At 33.6% G+C, this 24,680-nt stretch overlaps 1 protein-coding gene across 6 annotated transcripts in view; it reads right to left on the bottom strand.

Moving 5' to 3' along the window:
• Window positions 1-24,680, bottom strand: part of GRIK2 (glutamate ionotropic receptor kainate type subunit 2) — a 445,391-nt gene that overhangs the window by 251,116 nt on the left and 169,595 nt on the right. For all 6 annotated transcript variants that reach the window (XM_074819452.1, XM_074819453.1, XM_074819455.1 and 3 more), the window contains 3 exons: window positions 17,428-17,609; window positions 13,727-13,780; window positions 10,499-10,672 (listed from right to left, as the gene is read on the bottom strand). In XM_074819452.1, the coding sequence (XP_074675553.1) occupies window positions 10,499-10,672; window positions 13,727-13,780; window positions 17,428-17,609 (410 nt within the window). The remainder of the gene's footprint in view (window positions 1-10,498; window positions 10,673-13,726; window positions 13,781-17,427; window positions 17,610-24,680) is intronic.

The following is a 24,680-nucleotide window of genomic DNA, read 5'->3' on the forward strand; positions in this document are numbered from 1 at the left end:
AAAAACTGTAATATCTGAAAACTCTGTTTCACAGTGACATGATACTTAATACTCTTCACTGCATTCAGTATGTTATTTTTTCACCTATTTCCTATGCTGAATTGGGACAACAGAGACCTCAGGTTGACAAAGGAAATACAGGATAATGAAAGCATGTTAATTTTGTTTCAAGCCTGACATAAAGGTATTCGAATACAGATTCGGGTTGATGCCTGACTTTTCCTAGGCACTGTTTAATACCTCTGTATGTCTGTTTGTGGCAATTGTATTGCCACTATACTGTTTAAGTGGAAAATGCATTCACTGCTACAATTCTAGTTAGAAACTTGATTAAGCAGCCTAAATGCAGGCATACAGCACGATTTGATATACTCAAGGATACGTCAAACTTTCACAGAAGGTGAGCAGACATAACTTTGGACTTATAGAGAACCTGTGATCTTCTGGAGGGGCAGAGGGAGGCCAGGCACAATATCCTGTGGCATCTGGAAAGCACTAAAATTGAGTCCATGGTGTTCTGGACAGGAAACAGAGTTATCCCTTAGGAAAAGGAATTTAAGCAATAACTATATATCTGATCTGCATGAAAGTCCCAGTGAAGTCTACATGTGATGAAAATATTAACCCATTTAAAATTAGAAATAGTGTGCTGCAGCTTAAGGAGATAAGCAAAAAAAAGATTTATAAGGAGAAGTAAAATCTTTTATTAGACAAATATATTAGACAAACATACACCTGGAAATGGAAAAAAATGAAAAAACATTCAAGCACGTACTCCTTCATGTCTTTAGCAGAGAGAATGGTATGCCCAGAGGCTTGTTTATTTCTACCAGCTATGTCAACTTATCTAGTAAGTATTAATTAGTAACAGAAAGAAATAACACATTCTTGTTTTTCAAAAATGAGAAGTAAATAATGAATGAAGACAGTTAGAGCTTACCAAACTATGTCCAAATTAACCACCTGAATATTCAGAGACAAATATTTACATATGACTTCCATTTTTTTCACTCATTACAGCATGTAGTATTTAATGCTCCATATAAAAAAAAAAAAACACAAACCAAAAAAACAACTTCAGCTCATCTTCATTACCATATCTAAGTTTGGCATGCATGTAGCAAACTAAAGGTTAGTCAAATTACACACATGTACTGATTTATAAAGGAGCACGATTTACCCAGAACATACTTTTCAACTTCACTACTGAGTTGAGCACACACCAGCCCTAATAGGCAGTCCCACTGTGAAGCTGATGAGCACAGAATAAGGGCTAAATTGATGGTTCCCTCTCTCCACAAATCGAATGATCTACATTGCTGCTTAACCCAGTATGGCTACACTGTCACCATTCCGCATCCTACAAGTGTAACCATAGTGATTGCTACAGTTGTTCATTCCTGCAAATAAGCCTTCTGATCACCAGCTTTAATTGATTATGCTGCTTCTAGAGACAACATTCTTTAACCATAACAGAAAAGAAACAGAATAAAAATAATCTTGGTTTTAGTTTACTTTTCCTGAAAAGTTACAATAAATACGGTGTGTAAATAAACTATTAAACTGAATTTCAGAATGCTGATCCCAAGAAAATTATCTCCTTTCATAGATTATGTTATACTGGTTTACAGTACTCAGACTTTAGATTTCATACAGTGCAAACACTTGCGTGTTTCCTGAGTAAAGGGACTTAAATTCCTATTTCAAAAAACAACCTATGCTTCAGCTAGTCTTCCAGACAGCATAGGAGCTTTTGCAGGTTGCACAAGCTCTGCCATTTACCTACTTGCTGTTACACTGAGTTCCCTCTATTACTTTGTAAATATGTAGCAGAAGAGCTCTACAGTGAAAGCATTATATAAATCCATGTTAATCTTACTATAAATATATGCATACATCCTCAAACCACATCTGGAAGAATTCAATGAAATCTTCCATAGGAGAGAAGCTGCAATTTCTGCTAAACGCTATATAACACTTGGGCATATCTTTTCTTCGGGGTAGGATCACAAGTTTCTGATAGATCCTGTTTCCTGAAGTACCAAGAAAGACTACATCAAGAATCAAATATTTAATAAAGCAATTAATTCTCAAAATAGCTGACATATCATTTTGGAAACATTTTACAGCATGAAATGCTGCACAGTCCCTAAACTCATGAAGTTAACTGTGCCTAGGGGAGATTCCCAGCTTGTAATGCAGTAATAAGTAATTGTTTAGTATTTCCTTTGAAGTACACATTTGCTGCCACGCTGTTTTACTAAACACATTTCATCAGCAAATCCAGAAAATTCCTTTTGCTGAAGGGATAATTATAAAGCTGTCTACATAACAAGCTATCCTCTTTGAAGCTCTAAATCAGAATCCAAGGCTGTATTTCTATAATGAGTATTTCTTTTTATTTTTATGGATCTTTTCACCCTCAGAATCCTTAACATCACCTTTTTCTCATCAAATCCTTCTATCCAGTCACAGTGTCTGCTAGAAGTTACTAAACGATTATTTAACTAGCTATCTCAAATATAACTGTTATTTCCATATTGTTAGGTAGAGATAAGAAACTGCAGTTTCACAAATACCTTTTTACTGTTAACAGAACTAAATGACTAATTTGTAACAAGTTATTCAACAAATTGGAAGTCTTATCTTCTATAAAATAACTTCATTGCTACATTAAAGACATAAACAAGTGTGAAACAATTTATTATTTTTAAAAAATCAAAGCATACTCTAAGGAATTAGCTGGAAGTAAAGCAGCTGTAGATTCTGTTAATACAGCTAGATAAGGACCAAAATTAAAGTTCTAATTGAACAAGCTTAAAATTACTATACTTGCAATGAACGTATTCTTTTTTATCCCCAAGTCATTGAAAATACTGACATCAAGGATGAAGAGAGTAAGTCAAACTTCAGCAGTGTGCCGAAAGAAAACCCTGGATGACACTGTGACTTTTTTACTTCCTTTTGGAGGAAAACAAAGCGATGGCTTTTGGACATCACTGAACAAGAAACTAAGAAATTGAGGTACAAAACAAAATTGGGTTAAAAAATAAACTGAACTAAATACAGAAAATACCAGTATTACTAATAGACTATATTTCTAGTTTTGCATCTCCCCAATTTCTTGAGTCAGTAATTAAGAGTTTAATTTTAACACTGGTTAAAATCTAATCTCTTCATTTATTGCTGCTGTACTTTTTTTATTCACACTTTTTCTTGTGTCATCCTGTTCACCTAAACTTTGATTAAAATGGATCAGACACAGCTAGATTCAAATTCTTGTGGGTTTGGGTTTTTTTTTTTCAGTAGGGTATTAAACCTGGGAAACATGTACTTGTCTTTCATAGCAGTAGTTTTCAGGAAAAGCATCATTAAGCCTTAGTTATACCATGATAAAAAAACTGAATCACTTTTTTTAATTCTAGATTTTAAAGTTTCAAATGGGTCTTAAGCTACAAATGCCATGGTTTCAATAATGCCTTCCATTACCCTCTTAATCTGTTCCAATCTTGTCTATAATGGAAAAGTATACTTTCCAACTGTATTAATTTAAACAAATTAGGTTAATGTGATTCAAAAAGCTTTACCAAAAGTAAGCCAATGGGCTCTGATGATTATTAGGCTCTTTCACCTGATTACAGCTGGCCATTTAACATGACCCTCATACATTGGTCTGATTCATTACCAAGTTTTAGGGTTTTCCAAACCAATTGATTTAATACAACTGAAAATACACCATAGTTGTCCATCCATACTCACCTTTTGACCAGCCTGGAGAAGAGAAGGCTTCAGGAAGGCCTTATAGCCTTCCAGTACTTCAAGGGGGGCTACAGGAAAGATTGGGAGGGACTCTTTATCAGGGAGTGTAGGGATAGGATGAGGTGTAACAGTTTTAAACTGAAAGAGGGTAGCTCTAGATTAGATATAAGGAAGAAGTTCTTTACTGTGAGGGTGGTGAGACACTGGAACAGGTTGCCCAGAGAAGCTGTGGATGCCCCCTCCATGGAAGTGTTCAAGGCCAGGTGGGATGGGCCCTTGAGCAACCTGATCTAGCAGAAGGTGTCCACGTGCACGGCAAGGGTGTTGGGACTAGATGATCTTTAAGGTCCCTTCCAGCCCAAACCATTCTATGCTTCTCCTTATCTGAGGAAGTCTACACACCAGCTTTTAAAAATTTCAAATCTTTATTCATAAAATCTCATCTCTCCATTTTTGAATCAGATGAAAATCTCATACACAGAAATGAACCATAAGTCCATCCTGGGTATGCAACAAATGTCTGCATTTTTGTCCTCAGTATTCAATATCACTAAATTCTTATTACAAATAGCTTTCACTTGCTGAGAAATATGTTTATTGGTGGAGAGCATCTAAGCTTGAAAAGCACACTACGTCCAGAAAAGAAAGGAGAATTTTAAAAAATATGTAAAAAAATAAACAAGATAATTAAGAGTGGAAGGAGAAAGTGCACAGCTAAATAATGCTCCATTCTGCTAGGCAGACTACAAAACATATCAGACCCAAATTATGATTTTTCAGGGGAAAACACTTTAATATTGACCTTAGCTACAACATTCATCAAGTACCACGGTGCTTCCCTGCACCTGCCATATACAGCTACTAAAGTGAACATTAAAGAACAGAATTAATAGTCAGAATGATAAAAAGTACACTCTTTTCTACATAAGATGAAAGCACATAGCTAGACTGGATGATAGGCAAAAGCAATTAGTAAGGAAATATTTCTTTTAATGAAACAGCAGAGCTTGTTAGGTCATCTTAATTATGCATGCTAAGTTCTGACTTGAGGCACAGAAAACTCTGAAAGAGTAATAGTTGTAGAGTAAAAGAATTCTGAACTCATAACACTTTATTCACGATTTACCTTGCTTCGTCTGAATCATGGTTGTCATATATAAATGTAGGAGTGCATTTATACTCAGGGGTTTGTGGGTTTTTTTCTCTTTGTGTGCTACTTTTACAGACTCAAAAATAAGTTAAGTATACCAAAGTAAAGTATGTCATCCTTCTGTTTTCCAGAATATCTTTCCATTAACAGAGTACAGATGACAATACTGTTAAAATTTAACAAAAATATTCAGTCATCATAATTAAGTATTTTTTCCATCTTGCAGGAAAATTCAAAATTCAATTTTTTGCTCCAGGCTAAATCAGGATGAACCCTTGTAAATCTAAACTTTTTACAAAAGTAAAGCTACATAAATTAAATGTTTTTACTTCATTTTGTGTTTTTGTTTTAACTTAAATTATAAATTCATTCTTCAAGAAATATTACTCTGGTTGAAAAAGAGTGTGAATTCTTTAATGCCAAGTCATTTTGTTCAAGTTGTTAGCAACTACTATCAAATTTCAGAATTTAGTGTAAAGCTAATGAAAAATAACAGTAATGAACATATCCTATATCAGAGAACTGTTTAAAGATCCTCATTCTAGTTAGAAGTTGTTAAATAACATCATAACACAAGGGTCCATTTCAGACTAGTTTTAGTCTGTACTGGAATCTGCAATGTGTACATACTTTCAAGGCAAATTGCCTCAACAGAACCACAGGTTTGCATCCCTGACTCTATCAAACATTTTGTATACAAAAAATCCCATTCATTTTGGTGACATACAATTCCAAATACTTATCTTGAAGCAAACCTCAAAACTTTCATTGATGCTATTCAACCTCTTTTGATTTGAATGCTGTTCATATATTATAATTAACTTGTCTCTGGGACAGAAATGTGCAGGGGAAAAAGGTTTTGCAGATGTCTTTACTTTTATGCATCAGCTTCTATAACCCTGAAAAAGATATCTAGGCAACTAAACATTCTAGTAGAATAATTAAGCCATAAATAAATCACTGGTAAGCCAGTCTGGCAGCTGACCAAACCAATACCTGGTGCTTTTTACCTTAATGTTCAGTATATTTAAGCTTCTCATAGATGGAGCAAGTTCAAAATCTAACAAGTCACCCTGCCCACAGTTTAACTTTATAAATGTGCATTTTGAACTCCTAAAAAGTGAAATTAGTGGTAAGAAACAGGTAAATGCATGAATGAACAGACATTTACCAGTTAGATTGTGACAGATTAGAGACACTTTGTATTTTATTTGGAAATGTGTAGGAAAAAAAAGACATATTTATGTATTGCTGAATTAAATCAGGAAATGTAGAATCAAGTGAGAATTCATTACAAAGTTTATTCTAGTCTGAAACATCCCCAGCTTTGGATTTAACATGAGCAAAGATTTTATTCATTATTTCATTGGGAATTTTTAAATCAGCAGTAACAAGAAGAAACAGGGAAATTATAAGAAAAAGATAGAAAAATATTAGATACAGTTAATTCTACTAGTAAGAATGGTAAAGTATTGAAATAGATTGGCCTTTGACTTTTCTTTTCCTCTGGTATTTTTTAAAAGCATGGCTTATTACCTGTAACAGAATTATCATTAATATATTCCTATAATTTTATTATGAGAAACAACAGCCATGGCATGCTCCAGTTCCATGTGATCTTTACTTTTAAAAGCACTATATATTTCTTTCTATTTCTTTATTAAGAGGATGGTGATACAAAAACAATGATCAAAGTAGATACAAGACTGCTGAGAATACTCAGAATAAAAGACCTTTACAATTATAAGAAACAAATCTTTTAAGTTACTTAATAAGCTATACCATGTGTGCATGTGTATTTCTGCACAACTGTGTGACAGAGATAAAACAATACAAATATATTTGAATAGCAACACATTTAGATTGTTATTGATATGAGGATAAGCACGTCTTTGATTAATCTCAGACCAGTAAAGAAATATGAAAGAACCATCAAAAGTATGAATGAAATCTATTAGTATGTGAATCATGATAGAAAAGCCTCTTCAATAAAAGTAGGCCACTGAGACTTTCTTAGGACTTCTATGTATCATATTAAAATTATATTCAGTTTTATTTCAAAGTCACCAGTTAATTTAGACTTTAGTAGAAATCATATCTCTATGATTCTTATAAACATTTATACAAGCAAACTTTTTACCAAAAGAAGTCTGTATAAAGAAAACATGTATAGTCTACACAACACAGCAAATGATTTCAAATATTTCCACAGATTTTCTGGAGTCAGAGAAAGAACAAAGCCAATTGTGCTGTAGTTACTCTTCTAAATCATAAAATTAATTTAGATTCTTCATTATACAAATAAGTCAAGATTTACTAAATAATAGAATGATTAAATATGGTAGCATTCATTAAATAGTTTAAATTTGTTTTTCCAAAGCCCATACAAAGAATCTTAAGAAATCCTAAAAGGAGTGAAATCTGATGGAAAATTTAGTTTTCACCACCAATCTTGGGTGTGCTAAAGGATCGCCCTTTCCAGAGCAGTCCTGAGGAGCAGCCTAGAAACAAAGGAAAAACTATCCCAACTGAAGTCAATAGAATCCACACTTGTAAATTCAACTTGGAATATTCCAAAGACATGAGATGAAATTTTATACCTAATTTTTATCACATTGGATTACTAAAAGGTCAGATAATATAGATTACATACTGATCAGAGAGTTATGCAAACCTACAGAAAACAACTTGAAACAAGAATTAAGACTGGGAACTAACTCTGAATCATAAATAGGGAAATGTAATGTCAGAGTTAAATTGATAGTTCTAACTCTGTCATGGTGGCTAAGTTGATTTGCATTTGGTGGAAAAGTCAGAGGAAGAAGGATGTAACAAAACACCATCAGAGTTTATAAACTTTGTGATCCCTAACTGCCTGGTTTTACACCACTGGAAACCAGTTAGTCTTCACTGAGGTCTCTAAATGCTCAGAGATATACAAACCTGTTTTTCATTTGGAAAAATCTTGAGTTTCAGGTGTTTCAATAAATGATTAAATGGCATTTAGCTACGTGGCTCAAGCAGAACACACTCCCATTAAACAGGCTTATCGCTAATATTTTTCTGAATAAGCTTTAGTCATTATCAACCAGTGAAAATAAATTCCCAGTTCAGCTTATATCAGTTAGAGTATTCTGTAAGAGCAACTAATATCTGTGTAGACGCTTTAATTCCTGAGTGCATTTCTGACTCTAAATACAGATGGATAACAGTGAAATGGAAGTCAAATTCTACAAAATCAACTTTATCGATAATACATTAATAAAATTACTTATTTTATTCCACTTATTTTATTCACAGCACAGGACAGGAAGAACTTTATTCAAGGATGTCATGACATAACTTTCTTCTACACCTTCCAAACCGACATCCTGTGAATGTTTTTTCTGTATCTAAGGGCCAAATTATAAAAGCTCAGTAAGCACCTAACACTTGTCAAGATTATTAGGCCTTTAAATTTCCTTTAAATTCTATCTGCATATCTCAGGTACCTAAAAGCCAAATAACTGAAGTACATTTAGATGCTTAATCAACATAAATAATCCATATAAAATATTAATCACAGTCTATATAGAGTCTATATGCGGTCTATATTTAGACTGGATATTAGGAAGTATTTCTTTACAGAACGGATTGTTAGGCATTGAAATGGGCTGCCCAGGGAAGTGGTGGAGTCCCCATCCCTGGATGTGTTTAAGTCGCATTGACATAGTGCTTGGGGATATGGTGTAGTTAGGAACTACAGTCTTAGGTTAATGGTTGGACTGGATGATCTTCAAGGTCTTTGCCAACCTTGATGATTCTGTGATTCTGTGATATGAATACTTGGTTCCACTTAGACTTACAAAGAAAGCTAAGGGTCCAGAAGAGTGTGTTTTTCATGCATTTCTTTATGTTTTTCTATCCTGACGAGAAGTAGTGGTGTAAAATATGGTCTTACACTGTTACCTAATAGGTTTCTGCCTCATATCAGAAGCTTTGCTGAGAATGGCACTTTCTTTACAGCACCACAAAAAATGCAAAACATGCAAATGGCCCACACAACCCTATTCCAATATTTATTAATCTATTATTTTATTTACCATGGCCCTATGTTCTGATAAAGTAAGTATTGCTACTGATCTTGGTAACTATCTGAAGGTTTGAGATCAATTATACCTTTGATCAATACATAAAAATTATTTTAAAAATATACAACTACAATGAGTGAGATGAACTGCTACAAATTTTAAATTGAAAAAGGTAAAGATCAAAGACTGAAAATATTAATGCAAACAAGAAAGTGTAAAACAATGACTTACAAAAACAAGCAGCAGCTACAAGTAAACCAGATACATACTTCACACACTTCCAAAATTTGTAAGGAGTTCATCTGCTTATTTGGAATTATTTAGAGAACTGAACAATGTAACTTTTCAAGTACTATATGATGGGATCTATGAAGTGCAACACAAAAGAACTAGTAAATAAACTAATTTTCAAATGTTTCAAATTATCGTGTTCAAGACACTACATGCAAGTAAATTGAAAAAAAGGTATTTTTCTCTAAAAAAGGTAATTTCCTAAAAATAAGGCAAAAAGGAAATTAACTTTTAAAAATATTAATTGTCACTTAGTATCTAATATTTGTAAAATCTTTAAACCTTATCAGCAGAAAAAAAATCATTCAAAATATTAGCTATGTTATATGGCTCAATTAACATAATCAAGATAACTGAAACAGAATTTGGTATTTTTCAAATTAACACATTGCTTAAAAAAAAATACAAAAACCAACCAAACAAACAAAAAAAACAGTGGAACTCTGTCAGCAAAGATGTTACGAATCACTCCAGGCCAAAGTGGAAAGCTATATCTTTCAAAAAATTTGAACACTAAAGAGGTCCTAATGTACAATACGTTTTAAAATAAACCCCACAATCCCCTCCTGACATTGTATTTCTAGATTTAATTCCAACTAATGAGCAGAAACTCAATAAAACTTATTAATGAAAGTTTATTTGTGTGAATGTAATTGTGATTTTCATGAACTGAAGTGAGGCTAGAGAATAGTGGCAATGGAAGGAAAAAAGAAACAACCAACAGGACTAATTAGCTATGTGAAGGCATAGAAACTGGTAAAGATAGTAAGAAAGGTTGGGGGCTTTTTTTATGATATTCATAAAATATATTTTAAAAAAATGTAGAAATGAAACAGTGCACATTATTAATGAATGAATCTTAAATGAATAAGACTCAAAACAGAGAGAGAGGGAATTGTGGTTTTGCTTTTGTTTTGTCAGGATTTGACATGATCCCATATAATATTAGCACCAACAGGGAAATACGGAGTACATGATTTAGACATTTATGATGTGGCATTATCATTTGGAAAAAATGTAGTATGTGTAATTTTGAAAGAAAGTTAATATGGCCATGTATTCAGTCTACAGAATATTAAGAGAAGCACCACTGTTACTCTCTGACTCATGTTTACAATAATATTTGGTCTCATATCTCCACACAATTTTAGTAACAGAAATAAAAGTTAAAAGGTTTTATTATCTTCACAAACATATACAAAAAGTAACAAAATATTGATATTCATACCGTCATAAATCCATCCAGCAAACCTGAATCAGGCTTAGGAGGTGCTTGCAATCTCTCCATAGACCACTTTTCAATGATAGATGACACCTGGGTATTTTCTGTGTTTAGAATTCTGAATCCAGTCATGTTAACACCACTATACCGATAAGGTTCCACATCCAAGGCAAAGAGATCCTGAAAAAAAAATTACCATCATATACATCTTTTAATATACTGCAATTCATATTTCAATTGTTAGATCATCTCCTCAGATAAGAGTACTGAAATTTGCAAAAGTAACAGTGTTATATATGCTAGGAAGTATGCTCTGTTTATCTGGGGGCCTGTGTCTGAGCAAGCAACTCAGCTGACCCTATAGTGGAAATAATCTGATTCACAGGGGAAAGAACAGCTTCAACTGTCTTTTTTTTTTAAAAAAAAAAAAAAAAAAGCCTTTTAGGAAACACTAAGTCCAGTTGTAGAACTGTATCCACTACTAGAGTAGGCTTAAATATTATTAATTGCTAAAAATATTATTATTAATCACTATTCCTTTGGCTTACCAGAACAGACTTCAAATCATAAAATAAACAGAAGAGTTTCCTTGCACCTTCCCTCTCTGTGAAACCTGAACATGTTGATCTTCAGATGATAAATTGGGGAGGAGAGGGAAAATGTACATGGCTTTAAATTTGACCAAAAACAATTTTCACAGCTATCAATCATAGTTCCAAACATGGACATATCTTTGACTAGGAAATTATCTTTACAAGAATAACCTTTGCCAATTAATGTATTTTCATTACATATGTTTGTGTGTATTTAACCCCCCAACACACACAGAGGTAATTAATAAAAAGAAAATTAAATTTTAGGTCAAGAAAATAAACTCAAGATTATCCCAATTTTTTGGCAGAATCCTTAGAAACAATGTAGAACCAGTACTTGACTTCAGAAAACTCAGTTCTAAGATCAAGTTTTGAACATGGGGGGAAAAAAAAAATAAGTTGATGAAGAAAACAGTCATGACTCACTAGGCCTAGCTATGTGCATTATAAATGAAATAATGAAATTTCTTTTGGTTTACTTTCTGTTTCCTTCTAAATATTTTTTTTAAGTGACATCATCAAGGTTATACATAAGACATTACTGTCCTATAATGTAATTTTAGTTATATTGAACATAGAAATTCTCCACATAATTCATACTTTTTTGTTCATCTCATTTCAAACTTATTTTTTGCTGTCAGTTTAATATATTACAAATTTCCATGAAATGGTAATGTTAGGTGTAACACTTGCCTGAATCCGTTTTGTTTACTGGCTAGAACTGAAGCAGATTAAATAATGTACTATGGAAAATCAGAATACAATTTATTATTAATTGTTAACATCAACAAACCCACAAATATATCAACCAGTTATCAATCACTACCCATTTTTAATTATAACTAGTAATTATGATACCATTTTCCATATATAATACCTAAGCTATGCATGTGTCAAAATGTTTTTAAGTTATTCATTTACAAATAACTTAACTCATGTCCTCTTTCTAAAGAAATAAAACTTTTTATTGTAAAGGAAAGGTTGAACATAGCTACAACTATGTTACATCTTTCCCTTTCAAAATTCTCTCAGTTTTTAGTGTGAAAGAAGTCAGAACCTCAGCTGTAATTATTTAATCCAAACACATTCATGTTTACACTGGAATATAATAAATATACACAACAATTTCGTGCACAGGTTGGTGTATTAATGAACTACTGCATTAGACCCCGAATCAATCAAAAGGAGAATACACAGAAGACTGCTGTAAACACTGTGACTGGAAAATTTATCTAACAGGACTTTCACCATGTAAGTTAAGAAGTAATTAATATATCAAAACAACTAAATTCTGATGCAAGTTCCAAAGCTACATTGCAAAATCAAAATCTATCTTCTGTTTGTGCACACCAAATTATCCGTTGATAGCTCCAAGTCAATATAATACCTCTCTCTCCTAAAAAAGCTAATGTTCTAATAAGGAAATAAGAATGACCGAAAATCCTGATTTTAAATATAGCTTTAAGAGTAAAAATTAAATGCCAGTGGACAGCATATCACTCAAGGAAACAATTTTCACCAACAGCAAAATGAAAATTTTAGAAAAAAAAATCCCTGGAAACATCTAGAATCCATTTTGACAGACTACTGAAGGAAATTCTATTGCATACAACCCTAAATCTGTAAATGACAGGACAATTTACCCTTCTAAAATAAGGCAGGTACTTGTGCAAGGTACTTTGCCTTTACAGTTCTAATGAACTTCACAAGTTATTTTGCTCTCTACTCAACAAGTTATTTCCATGCTAATACTTTCCATGAACTTCTGTTTTATGTTTTGGAGGTGAACTTTCCATTCTCCCACAGATTCATTTTCTTAAGGACATAAACATGTACGTGACTTTAAACATAGGTCATTTCAAGCATGGTTTTACCAAGGCACATCTGTCTTATGCTTGAAATGACGTGTATTTTAAGAACCTTGGTGAACTGCACAAATTTGAACACAATGGAAAACAGAGAAATGGGCACAACTGTAGTTTCTAGAGTACTATTTTACCAACTCTTAAACTGTTTCTTAGTTAGGCTATGCTGAGAGAAAGTCTTCACATACATGTTTGTTATGTTTTGTAAGAACATTCACATTTTAAATGTTCATTTATTGCAAATGTTAAATCAGATGGTTCCAAGAATGATCAAATTTCTTCTTAGTTACTTTTACAATGGGCACCAAAGAATAGTGCATCATTCACGTGCCTAAAAAGCTCACATGGACTGTTAAATAAAACATTACTAATATTCACGCCAAATTATTCAGGAATCATAGGACAATGAAAAATTACCTTGTAAAATGTTGGGTTAAAAATGTGGAATATATGAGTAAGTCTAAAATGTCATAATCTTCACATACAAATAGCAAAAAGAGAAAAAGGACAAAATTCATACTATAAATAGTCAATTATTAATTATATATTTAACCCTGCTTGAAAGTTAAAAACTGCCGTGCAGTTTCCAGGGCACACTGCTGAACAGTAATTAAACCATCCTGGTGAGTTTTCACTAAAAGTAAGAAAACTCAAGAGAAAACATCTTGTACTCACATCCTATTCCAAGGAGTCCTTTTTCACTTTGTCAGGTAATATAATTAAGGAAAGTAACATCTTTGTTAGATGTCATCACTATGTTTTTATAAGCCACTTACCAGTGTGGTAAAGATATAGTGATAGTATTCTGTCATCATTCCCATAGCTAAAGCCTTGAAAAAATAAACAAAAGATTAATGTTTCTGAGGTCACATAATGCATTTTTATCACACTTACATGGCAAATGAAAAGCTGCAAAAGAACTCTACTGGGATAAGACTATAGGGTTGGAATGATACTAAAATTAGGTCAAGCAAGTCGTTTCCTAGCAGTTAGAGCAGATTACTGACTATTAAAGGAATTTATGAACCAGATCTTCTGATAGAAAGAATATTATTAGACTGTTTAGTGCAGTAAATGTGAAAGAGGCTTATAGTTTTACATACTAATGGATGCATTAAGTTACCACACAAAATTTGAGTCAACAATATTTTCATTCATTATTGAACCCCTCCCTTAAAAAGAGTAACCTAATAGAAATATTTTTTCTCTCTATTTTGATGAACAACTCTATGCATTTAAAAGAAGGACCCAAGCTTATGTTATACATGTGTACATTTTTCAACCATGGAAGAAAATACTCTTGACTCAAGTTTTGAACCAGATACTATGAATACTTCTATGAAGTAGTATGTATTAGTCTATAAACTCAGATATCTACCAAGTACCGTAATTTGTCTCGCTAGCTATGTAATACTAAATAGGTTTTGATCAACTGTGAGTTTTTACTTTTCTCTTAATGTCATAAGAACAAATATTTGTAGATATAATTTTAAAGGAATAAACTATGGATGTCTCATCACTCTTATTCATTAAGAGCATTTTCACCTTAAAAGCATGTATCTTCATGCTCTGCACAGAAGTTACCTTAGACTAGTATGATTTATTCAATCATTTTAGTATCTACAGTGATTTTTACCTAATTTTACCACTGTAAAAAAGCCACACAAGTAAACAGTATTTTCTTCCTTTCCAGGAATTATCAATGGAATTCTTTGCCAAGTCTCTACCAGATACACCTCCTTAAACACATTGAAGACAACAATTATAAATTGCCACAATACCTGAATTTGTATACAAAAGAATTATCAGAGTTCCGAAGGCTGCGAGAGCCTTTTCACTTGTGGCATCGTCTGAAAAATTATGAAATTACTAGTCTATCTGTTCTTTTCCAAAGAAAAGTTAAAATATCAGCTGCAGACCAGATTTTATATTTTAGAGAAGACTTTGACAAAAACTGCAACAACACTTTTTCAAAGGATACGTATACCTATGTACTTAGAATTCCACAATAATAATTAGTATACAGTATAGTGTGCCAATAGCAATTTAAATTCTCTTAAACACAGGGAAACCATTATCCCATGAGAAATATTACGACTTCATTAGAAACTGTACAACTACAAACATTGGTAGCTTTTTTAAGAACTCTTTTGTTGTCATTTTCAAATAAAGCCAAGGTATCTTCCTCTGTATAAGTAACACATTTGCAGTCACCTATATCTTAACTGCTTATAATCAGGTCTTTCATACTCCACAGAATCTCTACACAAGAACATGCTATGCATTTCCTGGTTCTGCTATGTGCCAGTGTTATCTCTTTTCCAGCTCTTCTTTCTCTCATTTTGAGATGTGAGGAAAAAAATCTCACTCTTTTTTGTCATGTCTCTGCTCTCATTATTCCAGTACTTCCCTATCCTTTTAAATTGTGTCTGCTTTCCCAGGTTGTCTTGTGATATAGTTACTACCAATATTTGCCTTAATTTAATTATGCTGTTCTGAATGATGGGGTTTTTTTCCTTTTCATGATGTATTTTTGGCCAGAAAATGGTAGTTGCCATTTCATTGGCCAGAAAATGGTAGTTGCTACTTCACTTTGTTTTCTTTATTTCTAACTTGTTTTCTCTTCCACCAACTTCACTGTTAATCTTTCTAATCATCCTCTCAAGAAGAAACCCCTTGTCATGACTCCCCAAGTTCACCCCTTTATTACCAGAAAAGATTGGTTAATTAATAGTTCACAAATTAATATATAAATATTTTTTAAATTATTTTTCAGCAAACACTTGCAAACACTGTATTTGGAATAATATCACTAAATAGTAAGTACAGTCTTAATATCTTTTGTGTCAATTTTGACAGCAAGAGCTCATATCCAGCTGCAGACATATCAATTTTAGACATATTTAAAGCATTGTAATATTGGAGTTGAATGGAAAACTAAAGGTCTGAAGAAACTCTATAAAGATCTAAACATTCATGAAAGAATTGCTCCTGTATCTTTCTTCTATAACCTTTAGGATGAGAAGAGTAGTTTTATCAAACAGTTTAAAGTTTGATTTAGAGAGGCTAAACACTCACTCTTGGGTCCTGGGACATGATTAAAGATACAATGCTTTTAATGTTGTTCACATTTCCCTCTAGTCATATGTTTTTCACAATGTTGTATACTGAAAGAAAAGTTTCCTTTCATCTAAAAACTACTAGGTACATTATAATGTACCTTGATGGACTTATTGTTAGTACTGCAACTTTGTATTGCCATCAACACATTTTCCATCTGTATTTTTAAGATGTTAAAATAAATGTACATATAATGATTTGGGCTAAACAATTAGACTAACCAGACTCACCTATGCTTAGCAAAGAGCAAAAATCACCAGTAGAGGTTTATAATTACTAGAAATTCATAAAAGCCTTTTAATCAATGAACACTAAAGCAAAGAAATGATAGTATACATATATGTTTACTAGCAGTTTTAATTGTACCTGCAACAATACCCCTAAGCACCTTTAATGAGAGACATATTTTCAAATCTTAAATACATTTTGTTTTCAATTTAAACCATACAGTCTTCTAACAAACTAATATAAGTATGAATTAAAGTCACTAAAAGCTGTGCATTAGAAATTTAGAACATTGTTTTTGGTTAGATAATCTTCCTATCCTCCTTATTGCAAGTCATAGTTCAATTAAAGAACTATGGACAAAACGGCCTCCGAGCATAAGAAATTCCCAGTATTTGGAGCTAGGTCATTAAACTAAAGAAGACTCACAAGAAGCTTGTCTTCTATGCACACTTCAGGGTTGCAGTAAGCTTTTTTTATTGAGCCACATCCTTTGTATACTGCTACATTGCCACCTTCTCTTGGAAAACATCAGTGGAATCTGCTTCTGTAATATTTATGATTCTGCTGTATCTCCCTTACTCATCTTACTTGTACATAACAAAATAAACACTTTCAAAGCACCTACCCAAATGTATTCAGGTGTTTTGCAGTCCTGTTAGTAGTGTGAGGAGAATATGGCTCTAAAAGATACCTATTAGTTCTGTCCTCTCAGTGGAAAACATTAATTTGGTCTGTTGGTAACATACTATTCAAATATCACTACACAATTTAGAGGCTTCAATTTTAAATGAAAAAACATTTGTTATGTCAAATAACACTAAGCAAGCATTTAAAGCCCTGGTTAACGCATCAATTCTCCAAAGTATCAATTCTTCATAGCTGAAAGACTGATATACCTTTACCCCTGTCCATGAACTGATTAATCTGTTTCTTAAAAAAACATAATGAAAACAGCTACCATTAGAGTCACCAATAAAATTATCTCTGAAATCCTTGTCTGATTTTCAGTTAGGCCTCAGTAAAAGTGAAATACAATTTCCCTGCTTGTTAAATTCTATTTAGTCTGGATATTACTTTTATTTATTAGGGATGAAAAAGATTAGGCCATCTAAAGCAAAATGAGGATTACCTGTTTCAAGATGCCTGCTGCCATTTCATGGCTGCAGTCAAAGATTACATGGAATTCTTTGCCTCTTTTCATCTCCTTTAGCAATGGCTTTGCATCTTTTGTGTCAGCTGGTAACTGACGGATTTTTAGTCTCAGGTTGTATCGTGATGGAGCCTTGATGAGCTCTTGTAATCGAATAAGGCCTTAAAGAAAACAGAGGAGTCAAAAGAGAATAAAATTATCAAAACAAGAACCTGAACTGCTAGTAGGACAACTTGCTATAAACATTCAAATTTTCCTGATTTTTTCTCCCTTCTCAGTATGTTACAACTGATATACAAAAACTTTATTAAAAAGAAAAATAAAGAAAAAAGAACTATCTGCATTCCCAATACTTTCTTATCACAAGTCTTTCTTCTTCCTTAATATTAACAGACAGTAAGCAGCTACACTTAGGATTACCTTAAGACAGACAAATCTTCCTTTAGTATTATCATACAACTAGGATATTCCTCTTCAAGGAATGTATCTAATTATTCTAATCCAATTAAAGCGATATCCCAGACTAATAGTTTGCAACCAGACTAGCCAGTCTCTTAACTAATCTATCAGGTTTATATACAAAGTTGTGAATCATTTCAACACTGTAGAACAGTCTCACATAATTCACCAGAGTATTACTTTTTTTTCCTTGATTATTCAGGTAACAAAACATATATATGCAGCAGCAAAGAGACTGAATAAATGACTCATGCCATTGCATTCATCTTCAACAGTCTACAATTCCATTTTGAATTACTTTACTTTTACTACGGAATTAGATGCAGTTACATTTTTCCAAAAATCTTATTGTTCATATCAGCATAACAATGTGTGGTGTGGTTTACAGGTCACTGATTGGTCTGTGACCAATATTAAATATTAGGTTGTTTAACTTTATTAATGACAGGGTAAAAACATATCTCCTATAAAGTAGCAATTTATTTCTGTGTTAGCAAAGAAAAAGATGTATACATTTTATACTGTGCTAACTTCCTTCTTGAATTGGAGCATGTTCCATTTAGTGGCAGTAACAAGGTTTACTGTTCATCATTTTGTTTGCAGTACACTTATATAATACACCCAGCTGCCAAAAAATGGAAACTCTTCTTAGGATTTCAGTTATGGCAGGATCCAGGCATAAATGAAGTGAATTGCTTCTAAGATCTGAAATAGTTCACTATATCAAAAAAATTAATGGAAGTGACTAATTCTTATCTAGTTATCTTCCAGGCAACACTATCTAGTATTAAAAATACTAGTATTTTATTTTATCTCTGTATATTCTTCCTGGTTACAACTGGATGTCAAAGCTGTCTTGATTTCAGGAAATGTCGTAATGCAACATGGAGCCACACTACAGCATCAGTAAGAAATTGTGATAACCTCTGACAGAGGATTTAATACAGTCTTTTTCCAACATACATTGGCCTTTTAGTAACACAATGCTAAGAGATTTTAGTAACACAATATTTCTATGATTTTTTTACTATGAAGCTTTTAGATTGTAAAAAACTTAGTGTTAATAACTTCCAGAAAAAGAAGACCAGCAGAGAATATAACTGAAATATAAAATCTGTCTCCTTTGTTTCATCATTCCCCTGTTTTGACCCTGAAAAGAATCAACATTATTTTCTTAATATTTTCTGGAACAGGAATTGTAGTTTAGTATATAAAACCTTCTTAAATTAAGACTGAATGTGCAGAGGATCCTAGTAGACATTTTAGGCCCAAAAGCAGAGTGGGAAGGGCAAACTTGCTAGACAATTCAGGAATTTTTTCTTCACTCACAAGTCTATGTCACAGATACAATATCTCAAATTTCATCACAATTCTGAGTAATACCCCATCACATACAAACATTCTTAACAATGTGTATATATTGTTCAAACTGAGACAATTGTTACCTATAGCTAAATAATCTCTCAAATTACATCTTTTAAAAACATTTCTATAGGAACTTCATTAACAGCTAAAATATAGTGAAGAACTAAATCCAGTAATTCAGATTAGGCTGACATTTTCCATACAAATGATAAAGTGAAAAATGTTAATGGTCTTTAATCCATGACATAACAGCATATCAAAATTTAAGGTCAGAGTAAAGTGTTTTAACTCAAGAGGGGTTAAAAACAATTCCAAGTGTTCCAGATTATTTGTCATTGTTTGTTAAAAAAAGATAATTGGAAACTTTTGTCCTGCATGAATAACTTGTAAATCATTTTGACTCCTACTACATTATATTTAGCAAGTCTAATTTTAGACTTGTCCTGCTTTCTTTGCTTCATTTTGTTTTGCTTGTCCTGCTTGGAAAAGGAAATAAAACCCACCATTAAAGAATTACAGAAACATCACTATATTTACTGGCAATCTTTAGTAGAGATGCTGAGGACATAACAGATATGGAAACTGAAGTACTTTCTCATGACTAAACATGGTCCCTGTTTACTAAAACAGAAAAGTGATACCTAGGGTATACTTGACTGCTGAGCAAACGGCAGATGTTAAGTCTACATGGTTGTGAAAATAGTACTTTTAGAAACTAATTCAAACTTTTAAAACTGCCATATTTACCTCAAAGGCTATAACAACATAACACAAATTACTGTACTTAACAGAAGCTTAAATTGATTTAATAATTGATTTCTAGACAATCTTGAATTAATATACTTAAAAGCTATACAGCAGAGGTGTCTTTTCTAACTTAAAAGTTTATACAGCTACTGTATATTAATATAATTTTCAGATGACCTGGGACAATTACATGAAAATAAAGCTTTGAAATGAGCAACATAGCATGCCCCATAACCATTAACCACATTATCAAAAATTACTGACAATACCATGTAACAAAAACCCTTAGGATTGTCCCCAAGTCTTTCCCATTTCCTTAGGACGAAGAAAAATAAAAAAAACTAGAATATATGCCCTTGTGGTCAACAAATTTAGATTATTTCAGATTGAGGGAAGGACCACATTTCAAAGCAAAGTCTTTCTCAAAGGCAAAGTCCTGCCAGTTGCTCTCTTGCTCTATTATTCATGCACTTCCACCTACGAACTACAAATCACAGGAGTGACAATATGGGACAGGTAGTATGACACACTCTGACAGAAAAAAGAAATCCTAGCTTTTGGTGCTCAGTAGTCAAATATGACTGAGAAGACAGACAGAAAGACTGTCTTTCTAAACAGCCACATTATTTCAAATCAGATAGTGTTGCAAAATGTGTTGCCATAGAACAGACAACAGTATTCAAAGCTGATATATGAGCTGTCAGCATGTGAACTAGAGACATGCATCTATCTGAACTACTGACATCACACTTAAGAGCAAGAAGACAGAAGAAAAATTACAGATTTGGGGCAGGAGTGAGAGAATCTGAACGTACAGACATCTTCGGGACCTTGTATTCCTGAAGTATTCAGATATTAATAGGCATCTGGGAAGAGATGTATTTTAAGTAATACTTAGTGGAAAAAGTTCTATGTCACACTGAACATTTGCCATGAACCTTCAATCATTTCTTTCAGCAAACCATCACAACTAGAAACCACCATGAGTGAAGGAGATTAAGACAACATGAAACTCTTAAACACACCTTTATGTCACAGATATGTGGTAGGAATGAGATTATAATCAGTTTCACAAAACAAGTATTGATGTCCCCATGGGAAAGCATTAAGTAAACTACCAAAGATGAGAAGTTCACAATTTGCTCAAAAAATCACACCCATGAGATGTACAGAAAAATAGAAATTTATTTAAAAAAAAAAACAAAACATTACTGGTGAAAATATGCTAAAAGAGATTGAGATTCAAAACTGCACTGCTGTTTGATTCTCAAATGGAGGCAATGATTGCAAAATATACATCTATTCAAAATGAGAAAAATCTGAACTGTGTCTCACCCACACAGTTGTTTTTGGATAGTAGCATGATGACTTCTCCCACAGGATTTTTGTAAACTCAAATATATTTCTTTGGTCTTTTTGTTTTTCCAGAGGCATCAAATTTTATTCAGGAAGTGAGGAATTAATAAAGTATTATAGACTATTATTAAGTGCACTGTTATCCAAATCTGCAGCTGGATTTGCTCAGTAGGAGACAAATAGATACTTGTCAGTATGGTGTTAGTATGACAGTCATCTGAGAGAGGAAACACCTGGGCTTTAGTTCCTGTTCTCATATTTCTATACTTAACCACTTTTCAAGAACAGTGAGACAAAAGCAGCTTTATTCTAATGTGCAAGTTTTGGAATCAGAACTACTCCAGAACAAAACATTATGTTTGTGGAAGCAACTGTGAACCTAATTTGATTGTGTAAGATATTGAAGTGATTCATGAAGTTCGAGTTTTCTGTACAAGTACCGTACTGAGTATTTTTAAAACAGCAAGGGTTAAAAGGAAATCTGATTGTTCTTTCTTGACTGCAAACTGTTTGTTCTTTCAAAGAGTTGTTCACTTAGAAGGGTAAAGTTCCCAATTATTATGTTTCACTCGTATTCTCAGGTGTTATACCAATCACATTTGTTACACTTCTGGAGACAGGATGGACAATTAAGATTGTCAAGGAACATTAAGGTGGGATGGAAGGAAAGGAAAAAGGGAGGGTGCTTTGTAGCAAGTCTGCAAGTTCCAAAATTTTAGTAAACAAATGTAGGACATGAAAAATTGACAGGTCCCTTGATCTAACCCCATTTCTTGCACCAATGTAATACAGTTTCGGTCTTTTACTGTAGGTCCAAGGTTTGTTACAAAATGGCAAGAAGTGTTTTGTGGCCTATAGGAGCTTGTGAAGGAAATCTCTTACAATACTCCTACGAATTAAGCATCTACTGTATGGCTGACAAAAAACAATTCAAAAACTTTCTTCCAAGCTTTCTTATGTTTCAGAGCATTACCCAAGAAAGCAAGCAAAGTGCACATCACTTCATGCTCTCCTCAAGAGCCTAACTGGGCTGTTCAAGAATTAAAAAAATAAAGTCCTCCTCTTCATAAATCTTATCATGATTGGACTATCCCAGAGAAAGGAAAAAACCCCAAAATTTGAAACAGAAGATTTACAGATGCAGAAACTAATACCAGAGCAATTAAAAACTGTCAAGGAGAACACTATGTTAAGTATAGTGTCTGCTTGCTAGGTTACCTATATATCTGAGAGAGAAGCATTGAGCAATAAACAGAGTATCACACTGTGAAGGCAGTACAAAAGCTGTAGAAGCTACTGGAGAAACCTGAACATGAGAAGCAGAGGAAGAAAACCTGTGAATGCACACCTCTGTAGTGCACTGACTGGACCTCAGTGCTGGGGCAGTACAGATGTGCATGCAAGCAAATGAAGAAATATTTATGCCTTCAATAACTGCCAGGACACAGAAATAGTAATCAATGAGCTTTCTCAAAACATGTCTTAAGACAAAACTAATCCGAGACACAAAAAAATTCCAGGTGTTTCAAAGCTAGTTTTTCTCCTGTCCTCATCAATGTGAAATAACAGCAACCTTAAGCTTTTAATGTGTAGTATTGTTGCTCATACCTTCTAGATGTAGCAGATATTTAATTTTAGTAATAGTCACAGTTAACACATATTTCTATTTTTAAGATTTTAACATACATTTTTTCATTGTGTTTCCAACCAACAGCATTTATTAAGTTCAGATGAACTATGCAGGGAACAAAACATGTTCCAGTCTACTAAATGACTCACTTCAGTAGCTCACCAGGCCATTCGCTACACAGAATATTGGTTCATCATCATCTATACTTAAAATATAAATCCTTGCTGGCACTAGTTCAACAGTTTCCAGCTTGCTAGGCTCTCACGGGAATGATTTTGGAAAACAAAACCCCCTCACTCGCCAGGGCTGCCACCTTCTGCTCAGAGCCCTCTAGAGTGCATGTTGTGGACAGCTACCAAGAAGCTGTGTCACAGGTGGCAAGTACCACTACCACAGTCACCCTACAGCTCCTCTCTGCAGAGAAACACCTCACAGAACAAAAAAATCAGATAGTGCTGAGTATACCTCTCTCTCGTACTTTTTATTTCTATGTCACAGAGCTGATGGATAAAGTATTGGGAAGCATCATTTCCTCATTCAGGTATTAGTGGGAACTGAGACTGAGTAAAGGCATTCCAGGCCTGGATCACACTTCAAAAACAGGCTCTTTCAGATATAAATCAAAGGCTGAAAGTTTTGTTCCACACTGTACCTAGCATTTGTGACGCAGTATTTGTGTTATATAAAGTGTGTGAAGTGCAGTCTAGTTTTCCTAGAAAATAAAATCCATGAAATAAATTCCCTGAGCAAAAGTGGCATAATTAATCTGAGAACAACCCCAAAAAAAACCCCAAAAAAACCCAAACAAAAAAACAAGCACCTTCCCCCAAAAACTATAAAACAGCATTCTCTTTACCTTTTCCTCTCCATTATGCCTGGATGAAGGCACTGGAGTTGAAATATGATGGAGATTATTGCCTGTATGAGGCATAGGGTACAAGGAGGTGCATCGTGACCTGCCTGGCATCAGTCACAGCTAGTTCCTAAAAACCAGTGAAAAAACCCACCAGGTGCCAAAGGGAGGCAGCTCTGCTCAAAAGTATTGAAGAAAGGCCACCACTCAGGGCTAGAGACACCCTCTTAGAGGGAGGGACATCCTCACCACAACACAGCCCAGCTGAGAGGGAGGCAGGCTGCGGCAATGGACACCTCACGTTGGGGCAAGGACACTCTGAGGGCCTGCAGTCTAGAACAACAGGTAAAACCATTACACACAAAGCAGCAGAGACCATTACACAAAATGGCCTGAACCTGCTGCTCCCCCCATCAGCTCCCAGGGCAGACATTGATGGACTGCATGTAACCTGCAGTGAAAATATGCAGTATTTTCTTTCTTCCTAAGGAGAGGAAAGGTATGTATTTATGTAATTGTGTCCTTTTTCTCACTAACAAAATGAGTGATCAGAAGCTTGTGTTTAAAAATAGTTAAATAAAAACCCCGACTCTAGATTGTTTTGCCTGAAGTGTTTTACAACAATTTTGAGCAGTTTAATTTTTCCCCACATCTTTTCTATGTTAAACATTGAACAGTGGGTTATTATTTGTAACCAAAGGAAAAATACAAGCACTGGAAAGATATAACTTAAAAGAACAAGCTCCTACATGTATATTTCAGCACCTGGGTCTGACTGTGGACGGTAGCTGCTTCCCACTCCTGATTGTCACTGATCTTCTC

The sequence above is a fragment of the Strix aluco genome, chromosome 3, assembly GCF_031877795.1.
Source record: "Strix aluco isolate bStrAlu1 chromosome 3, bStrAlu1.hap1, whole genome shotgun sequence".
NCBI lineage: Eukaryota > Metazoa > Chordata > Aves > Strigiformes > Strigidae > Strix > Strix aluco.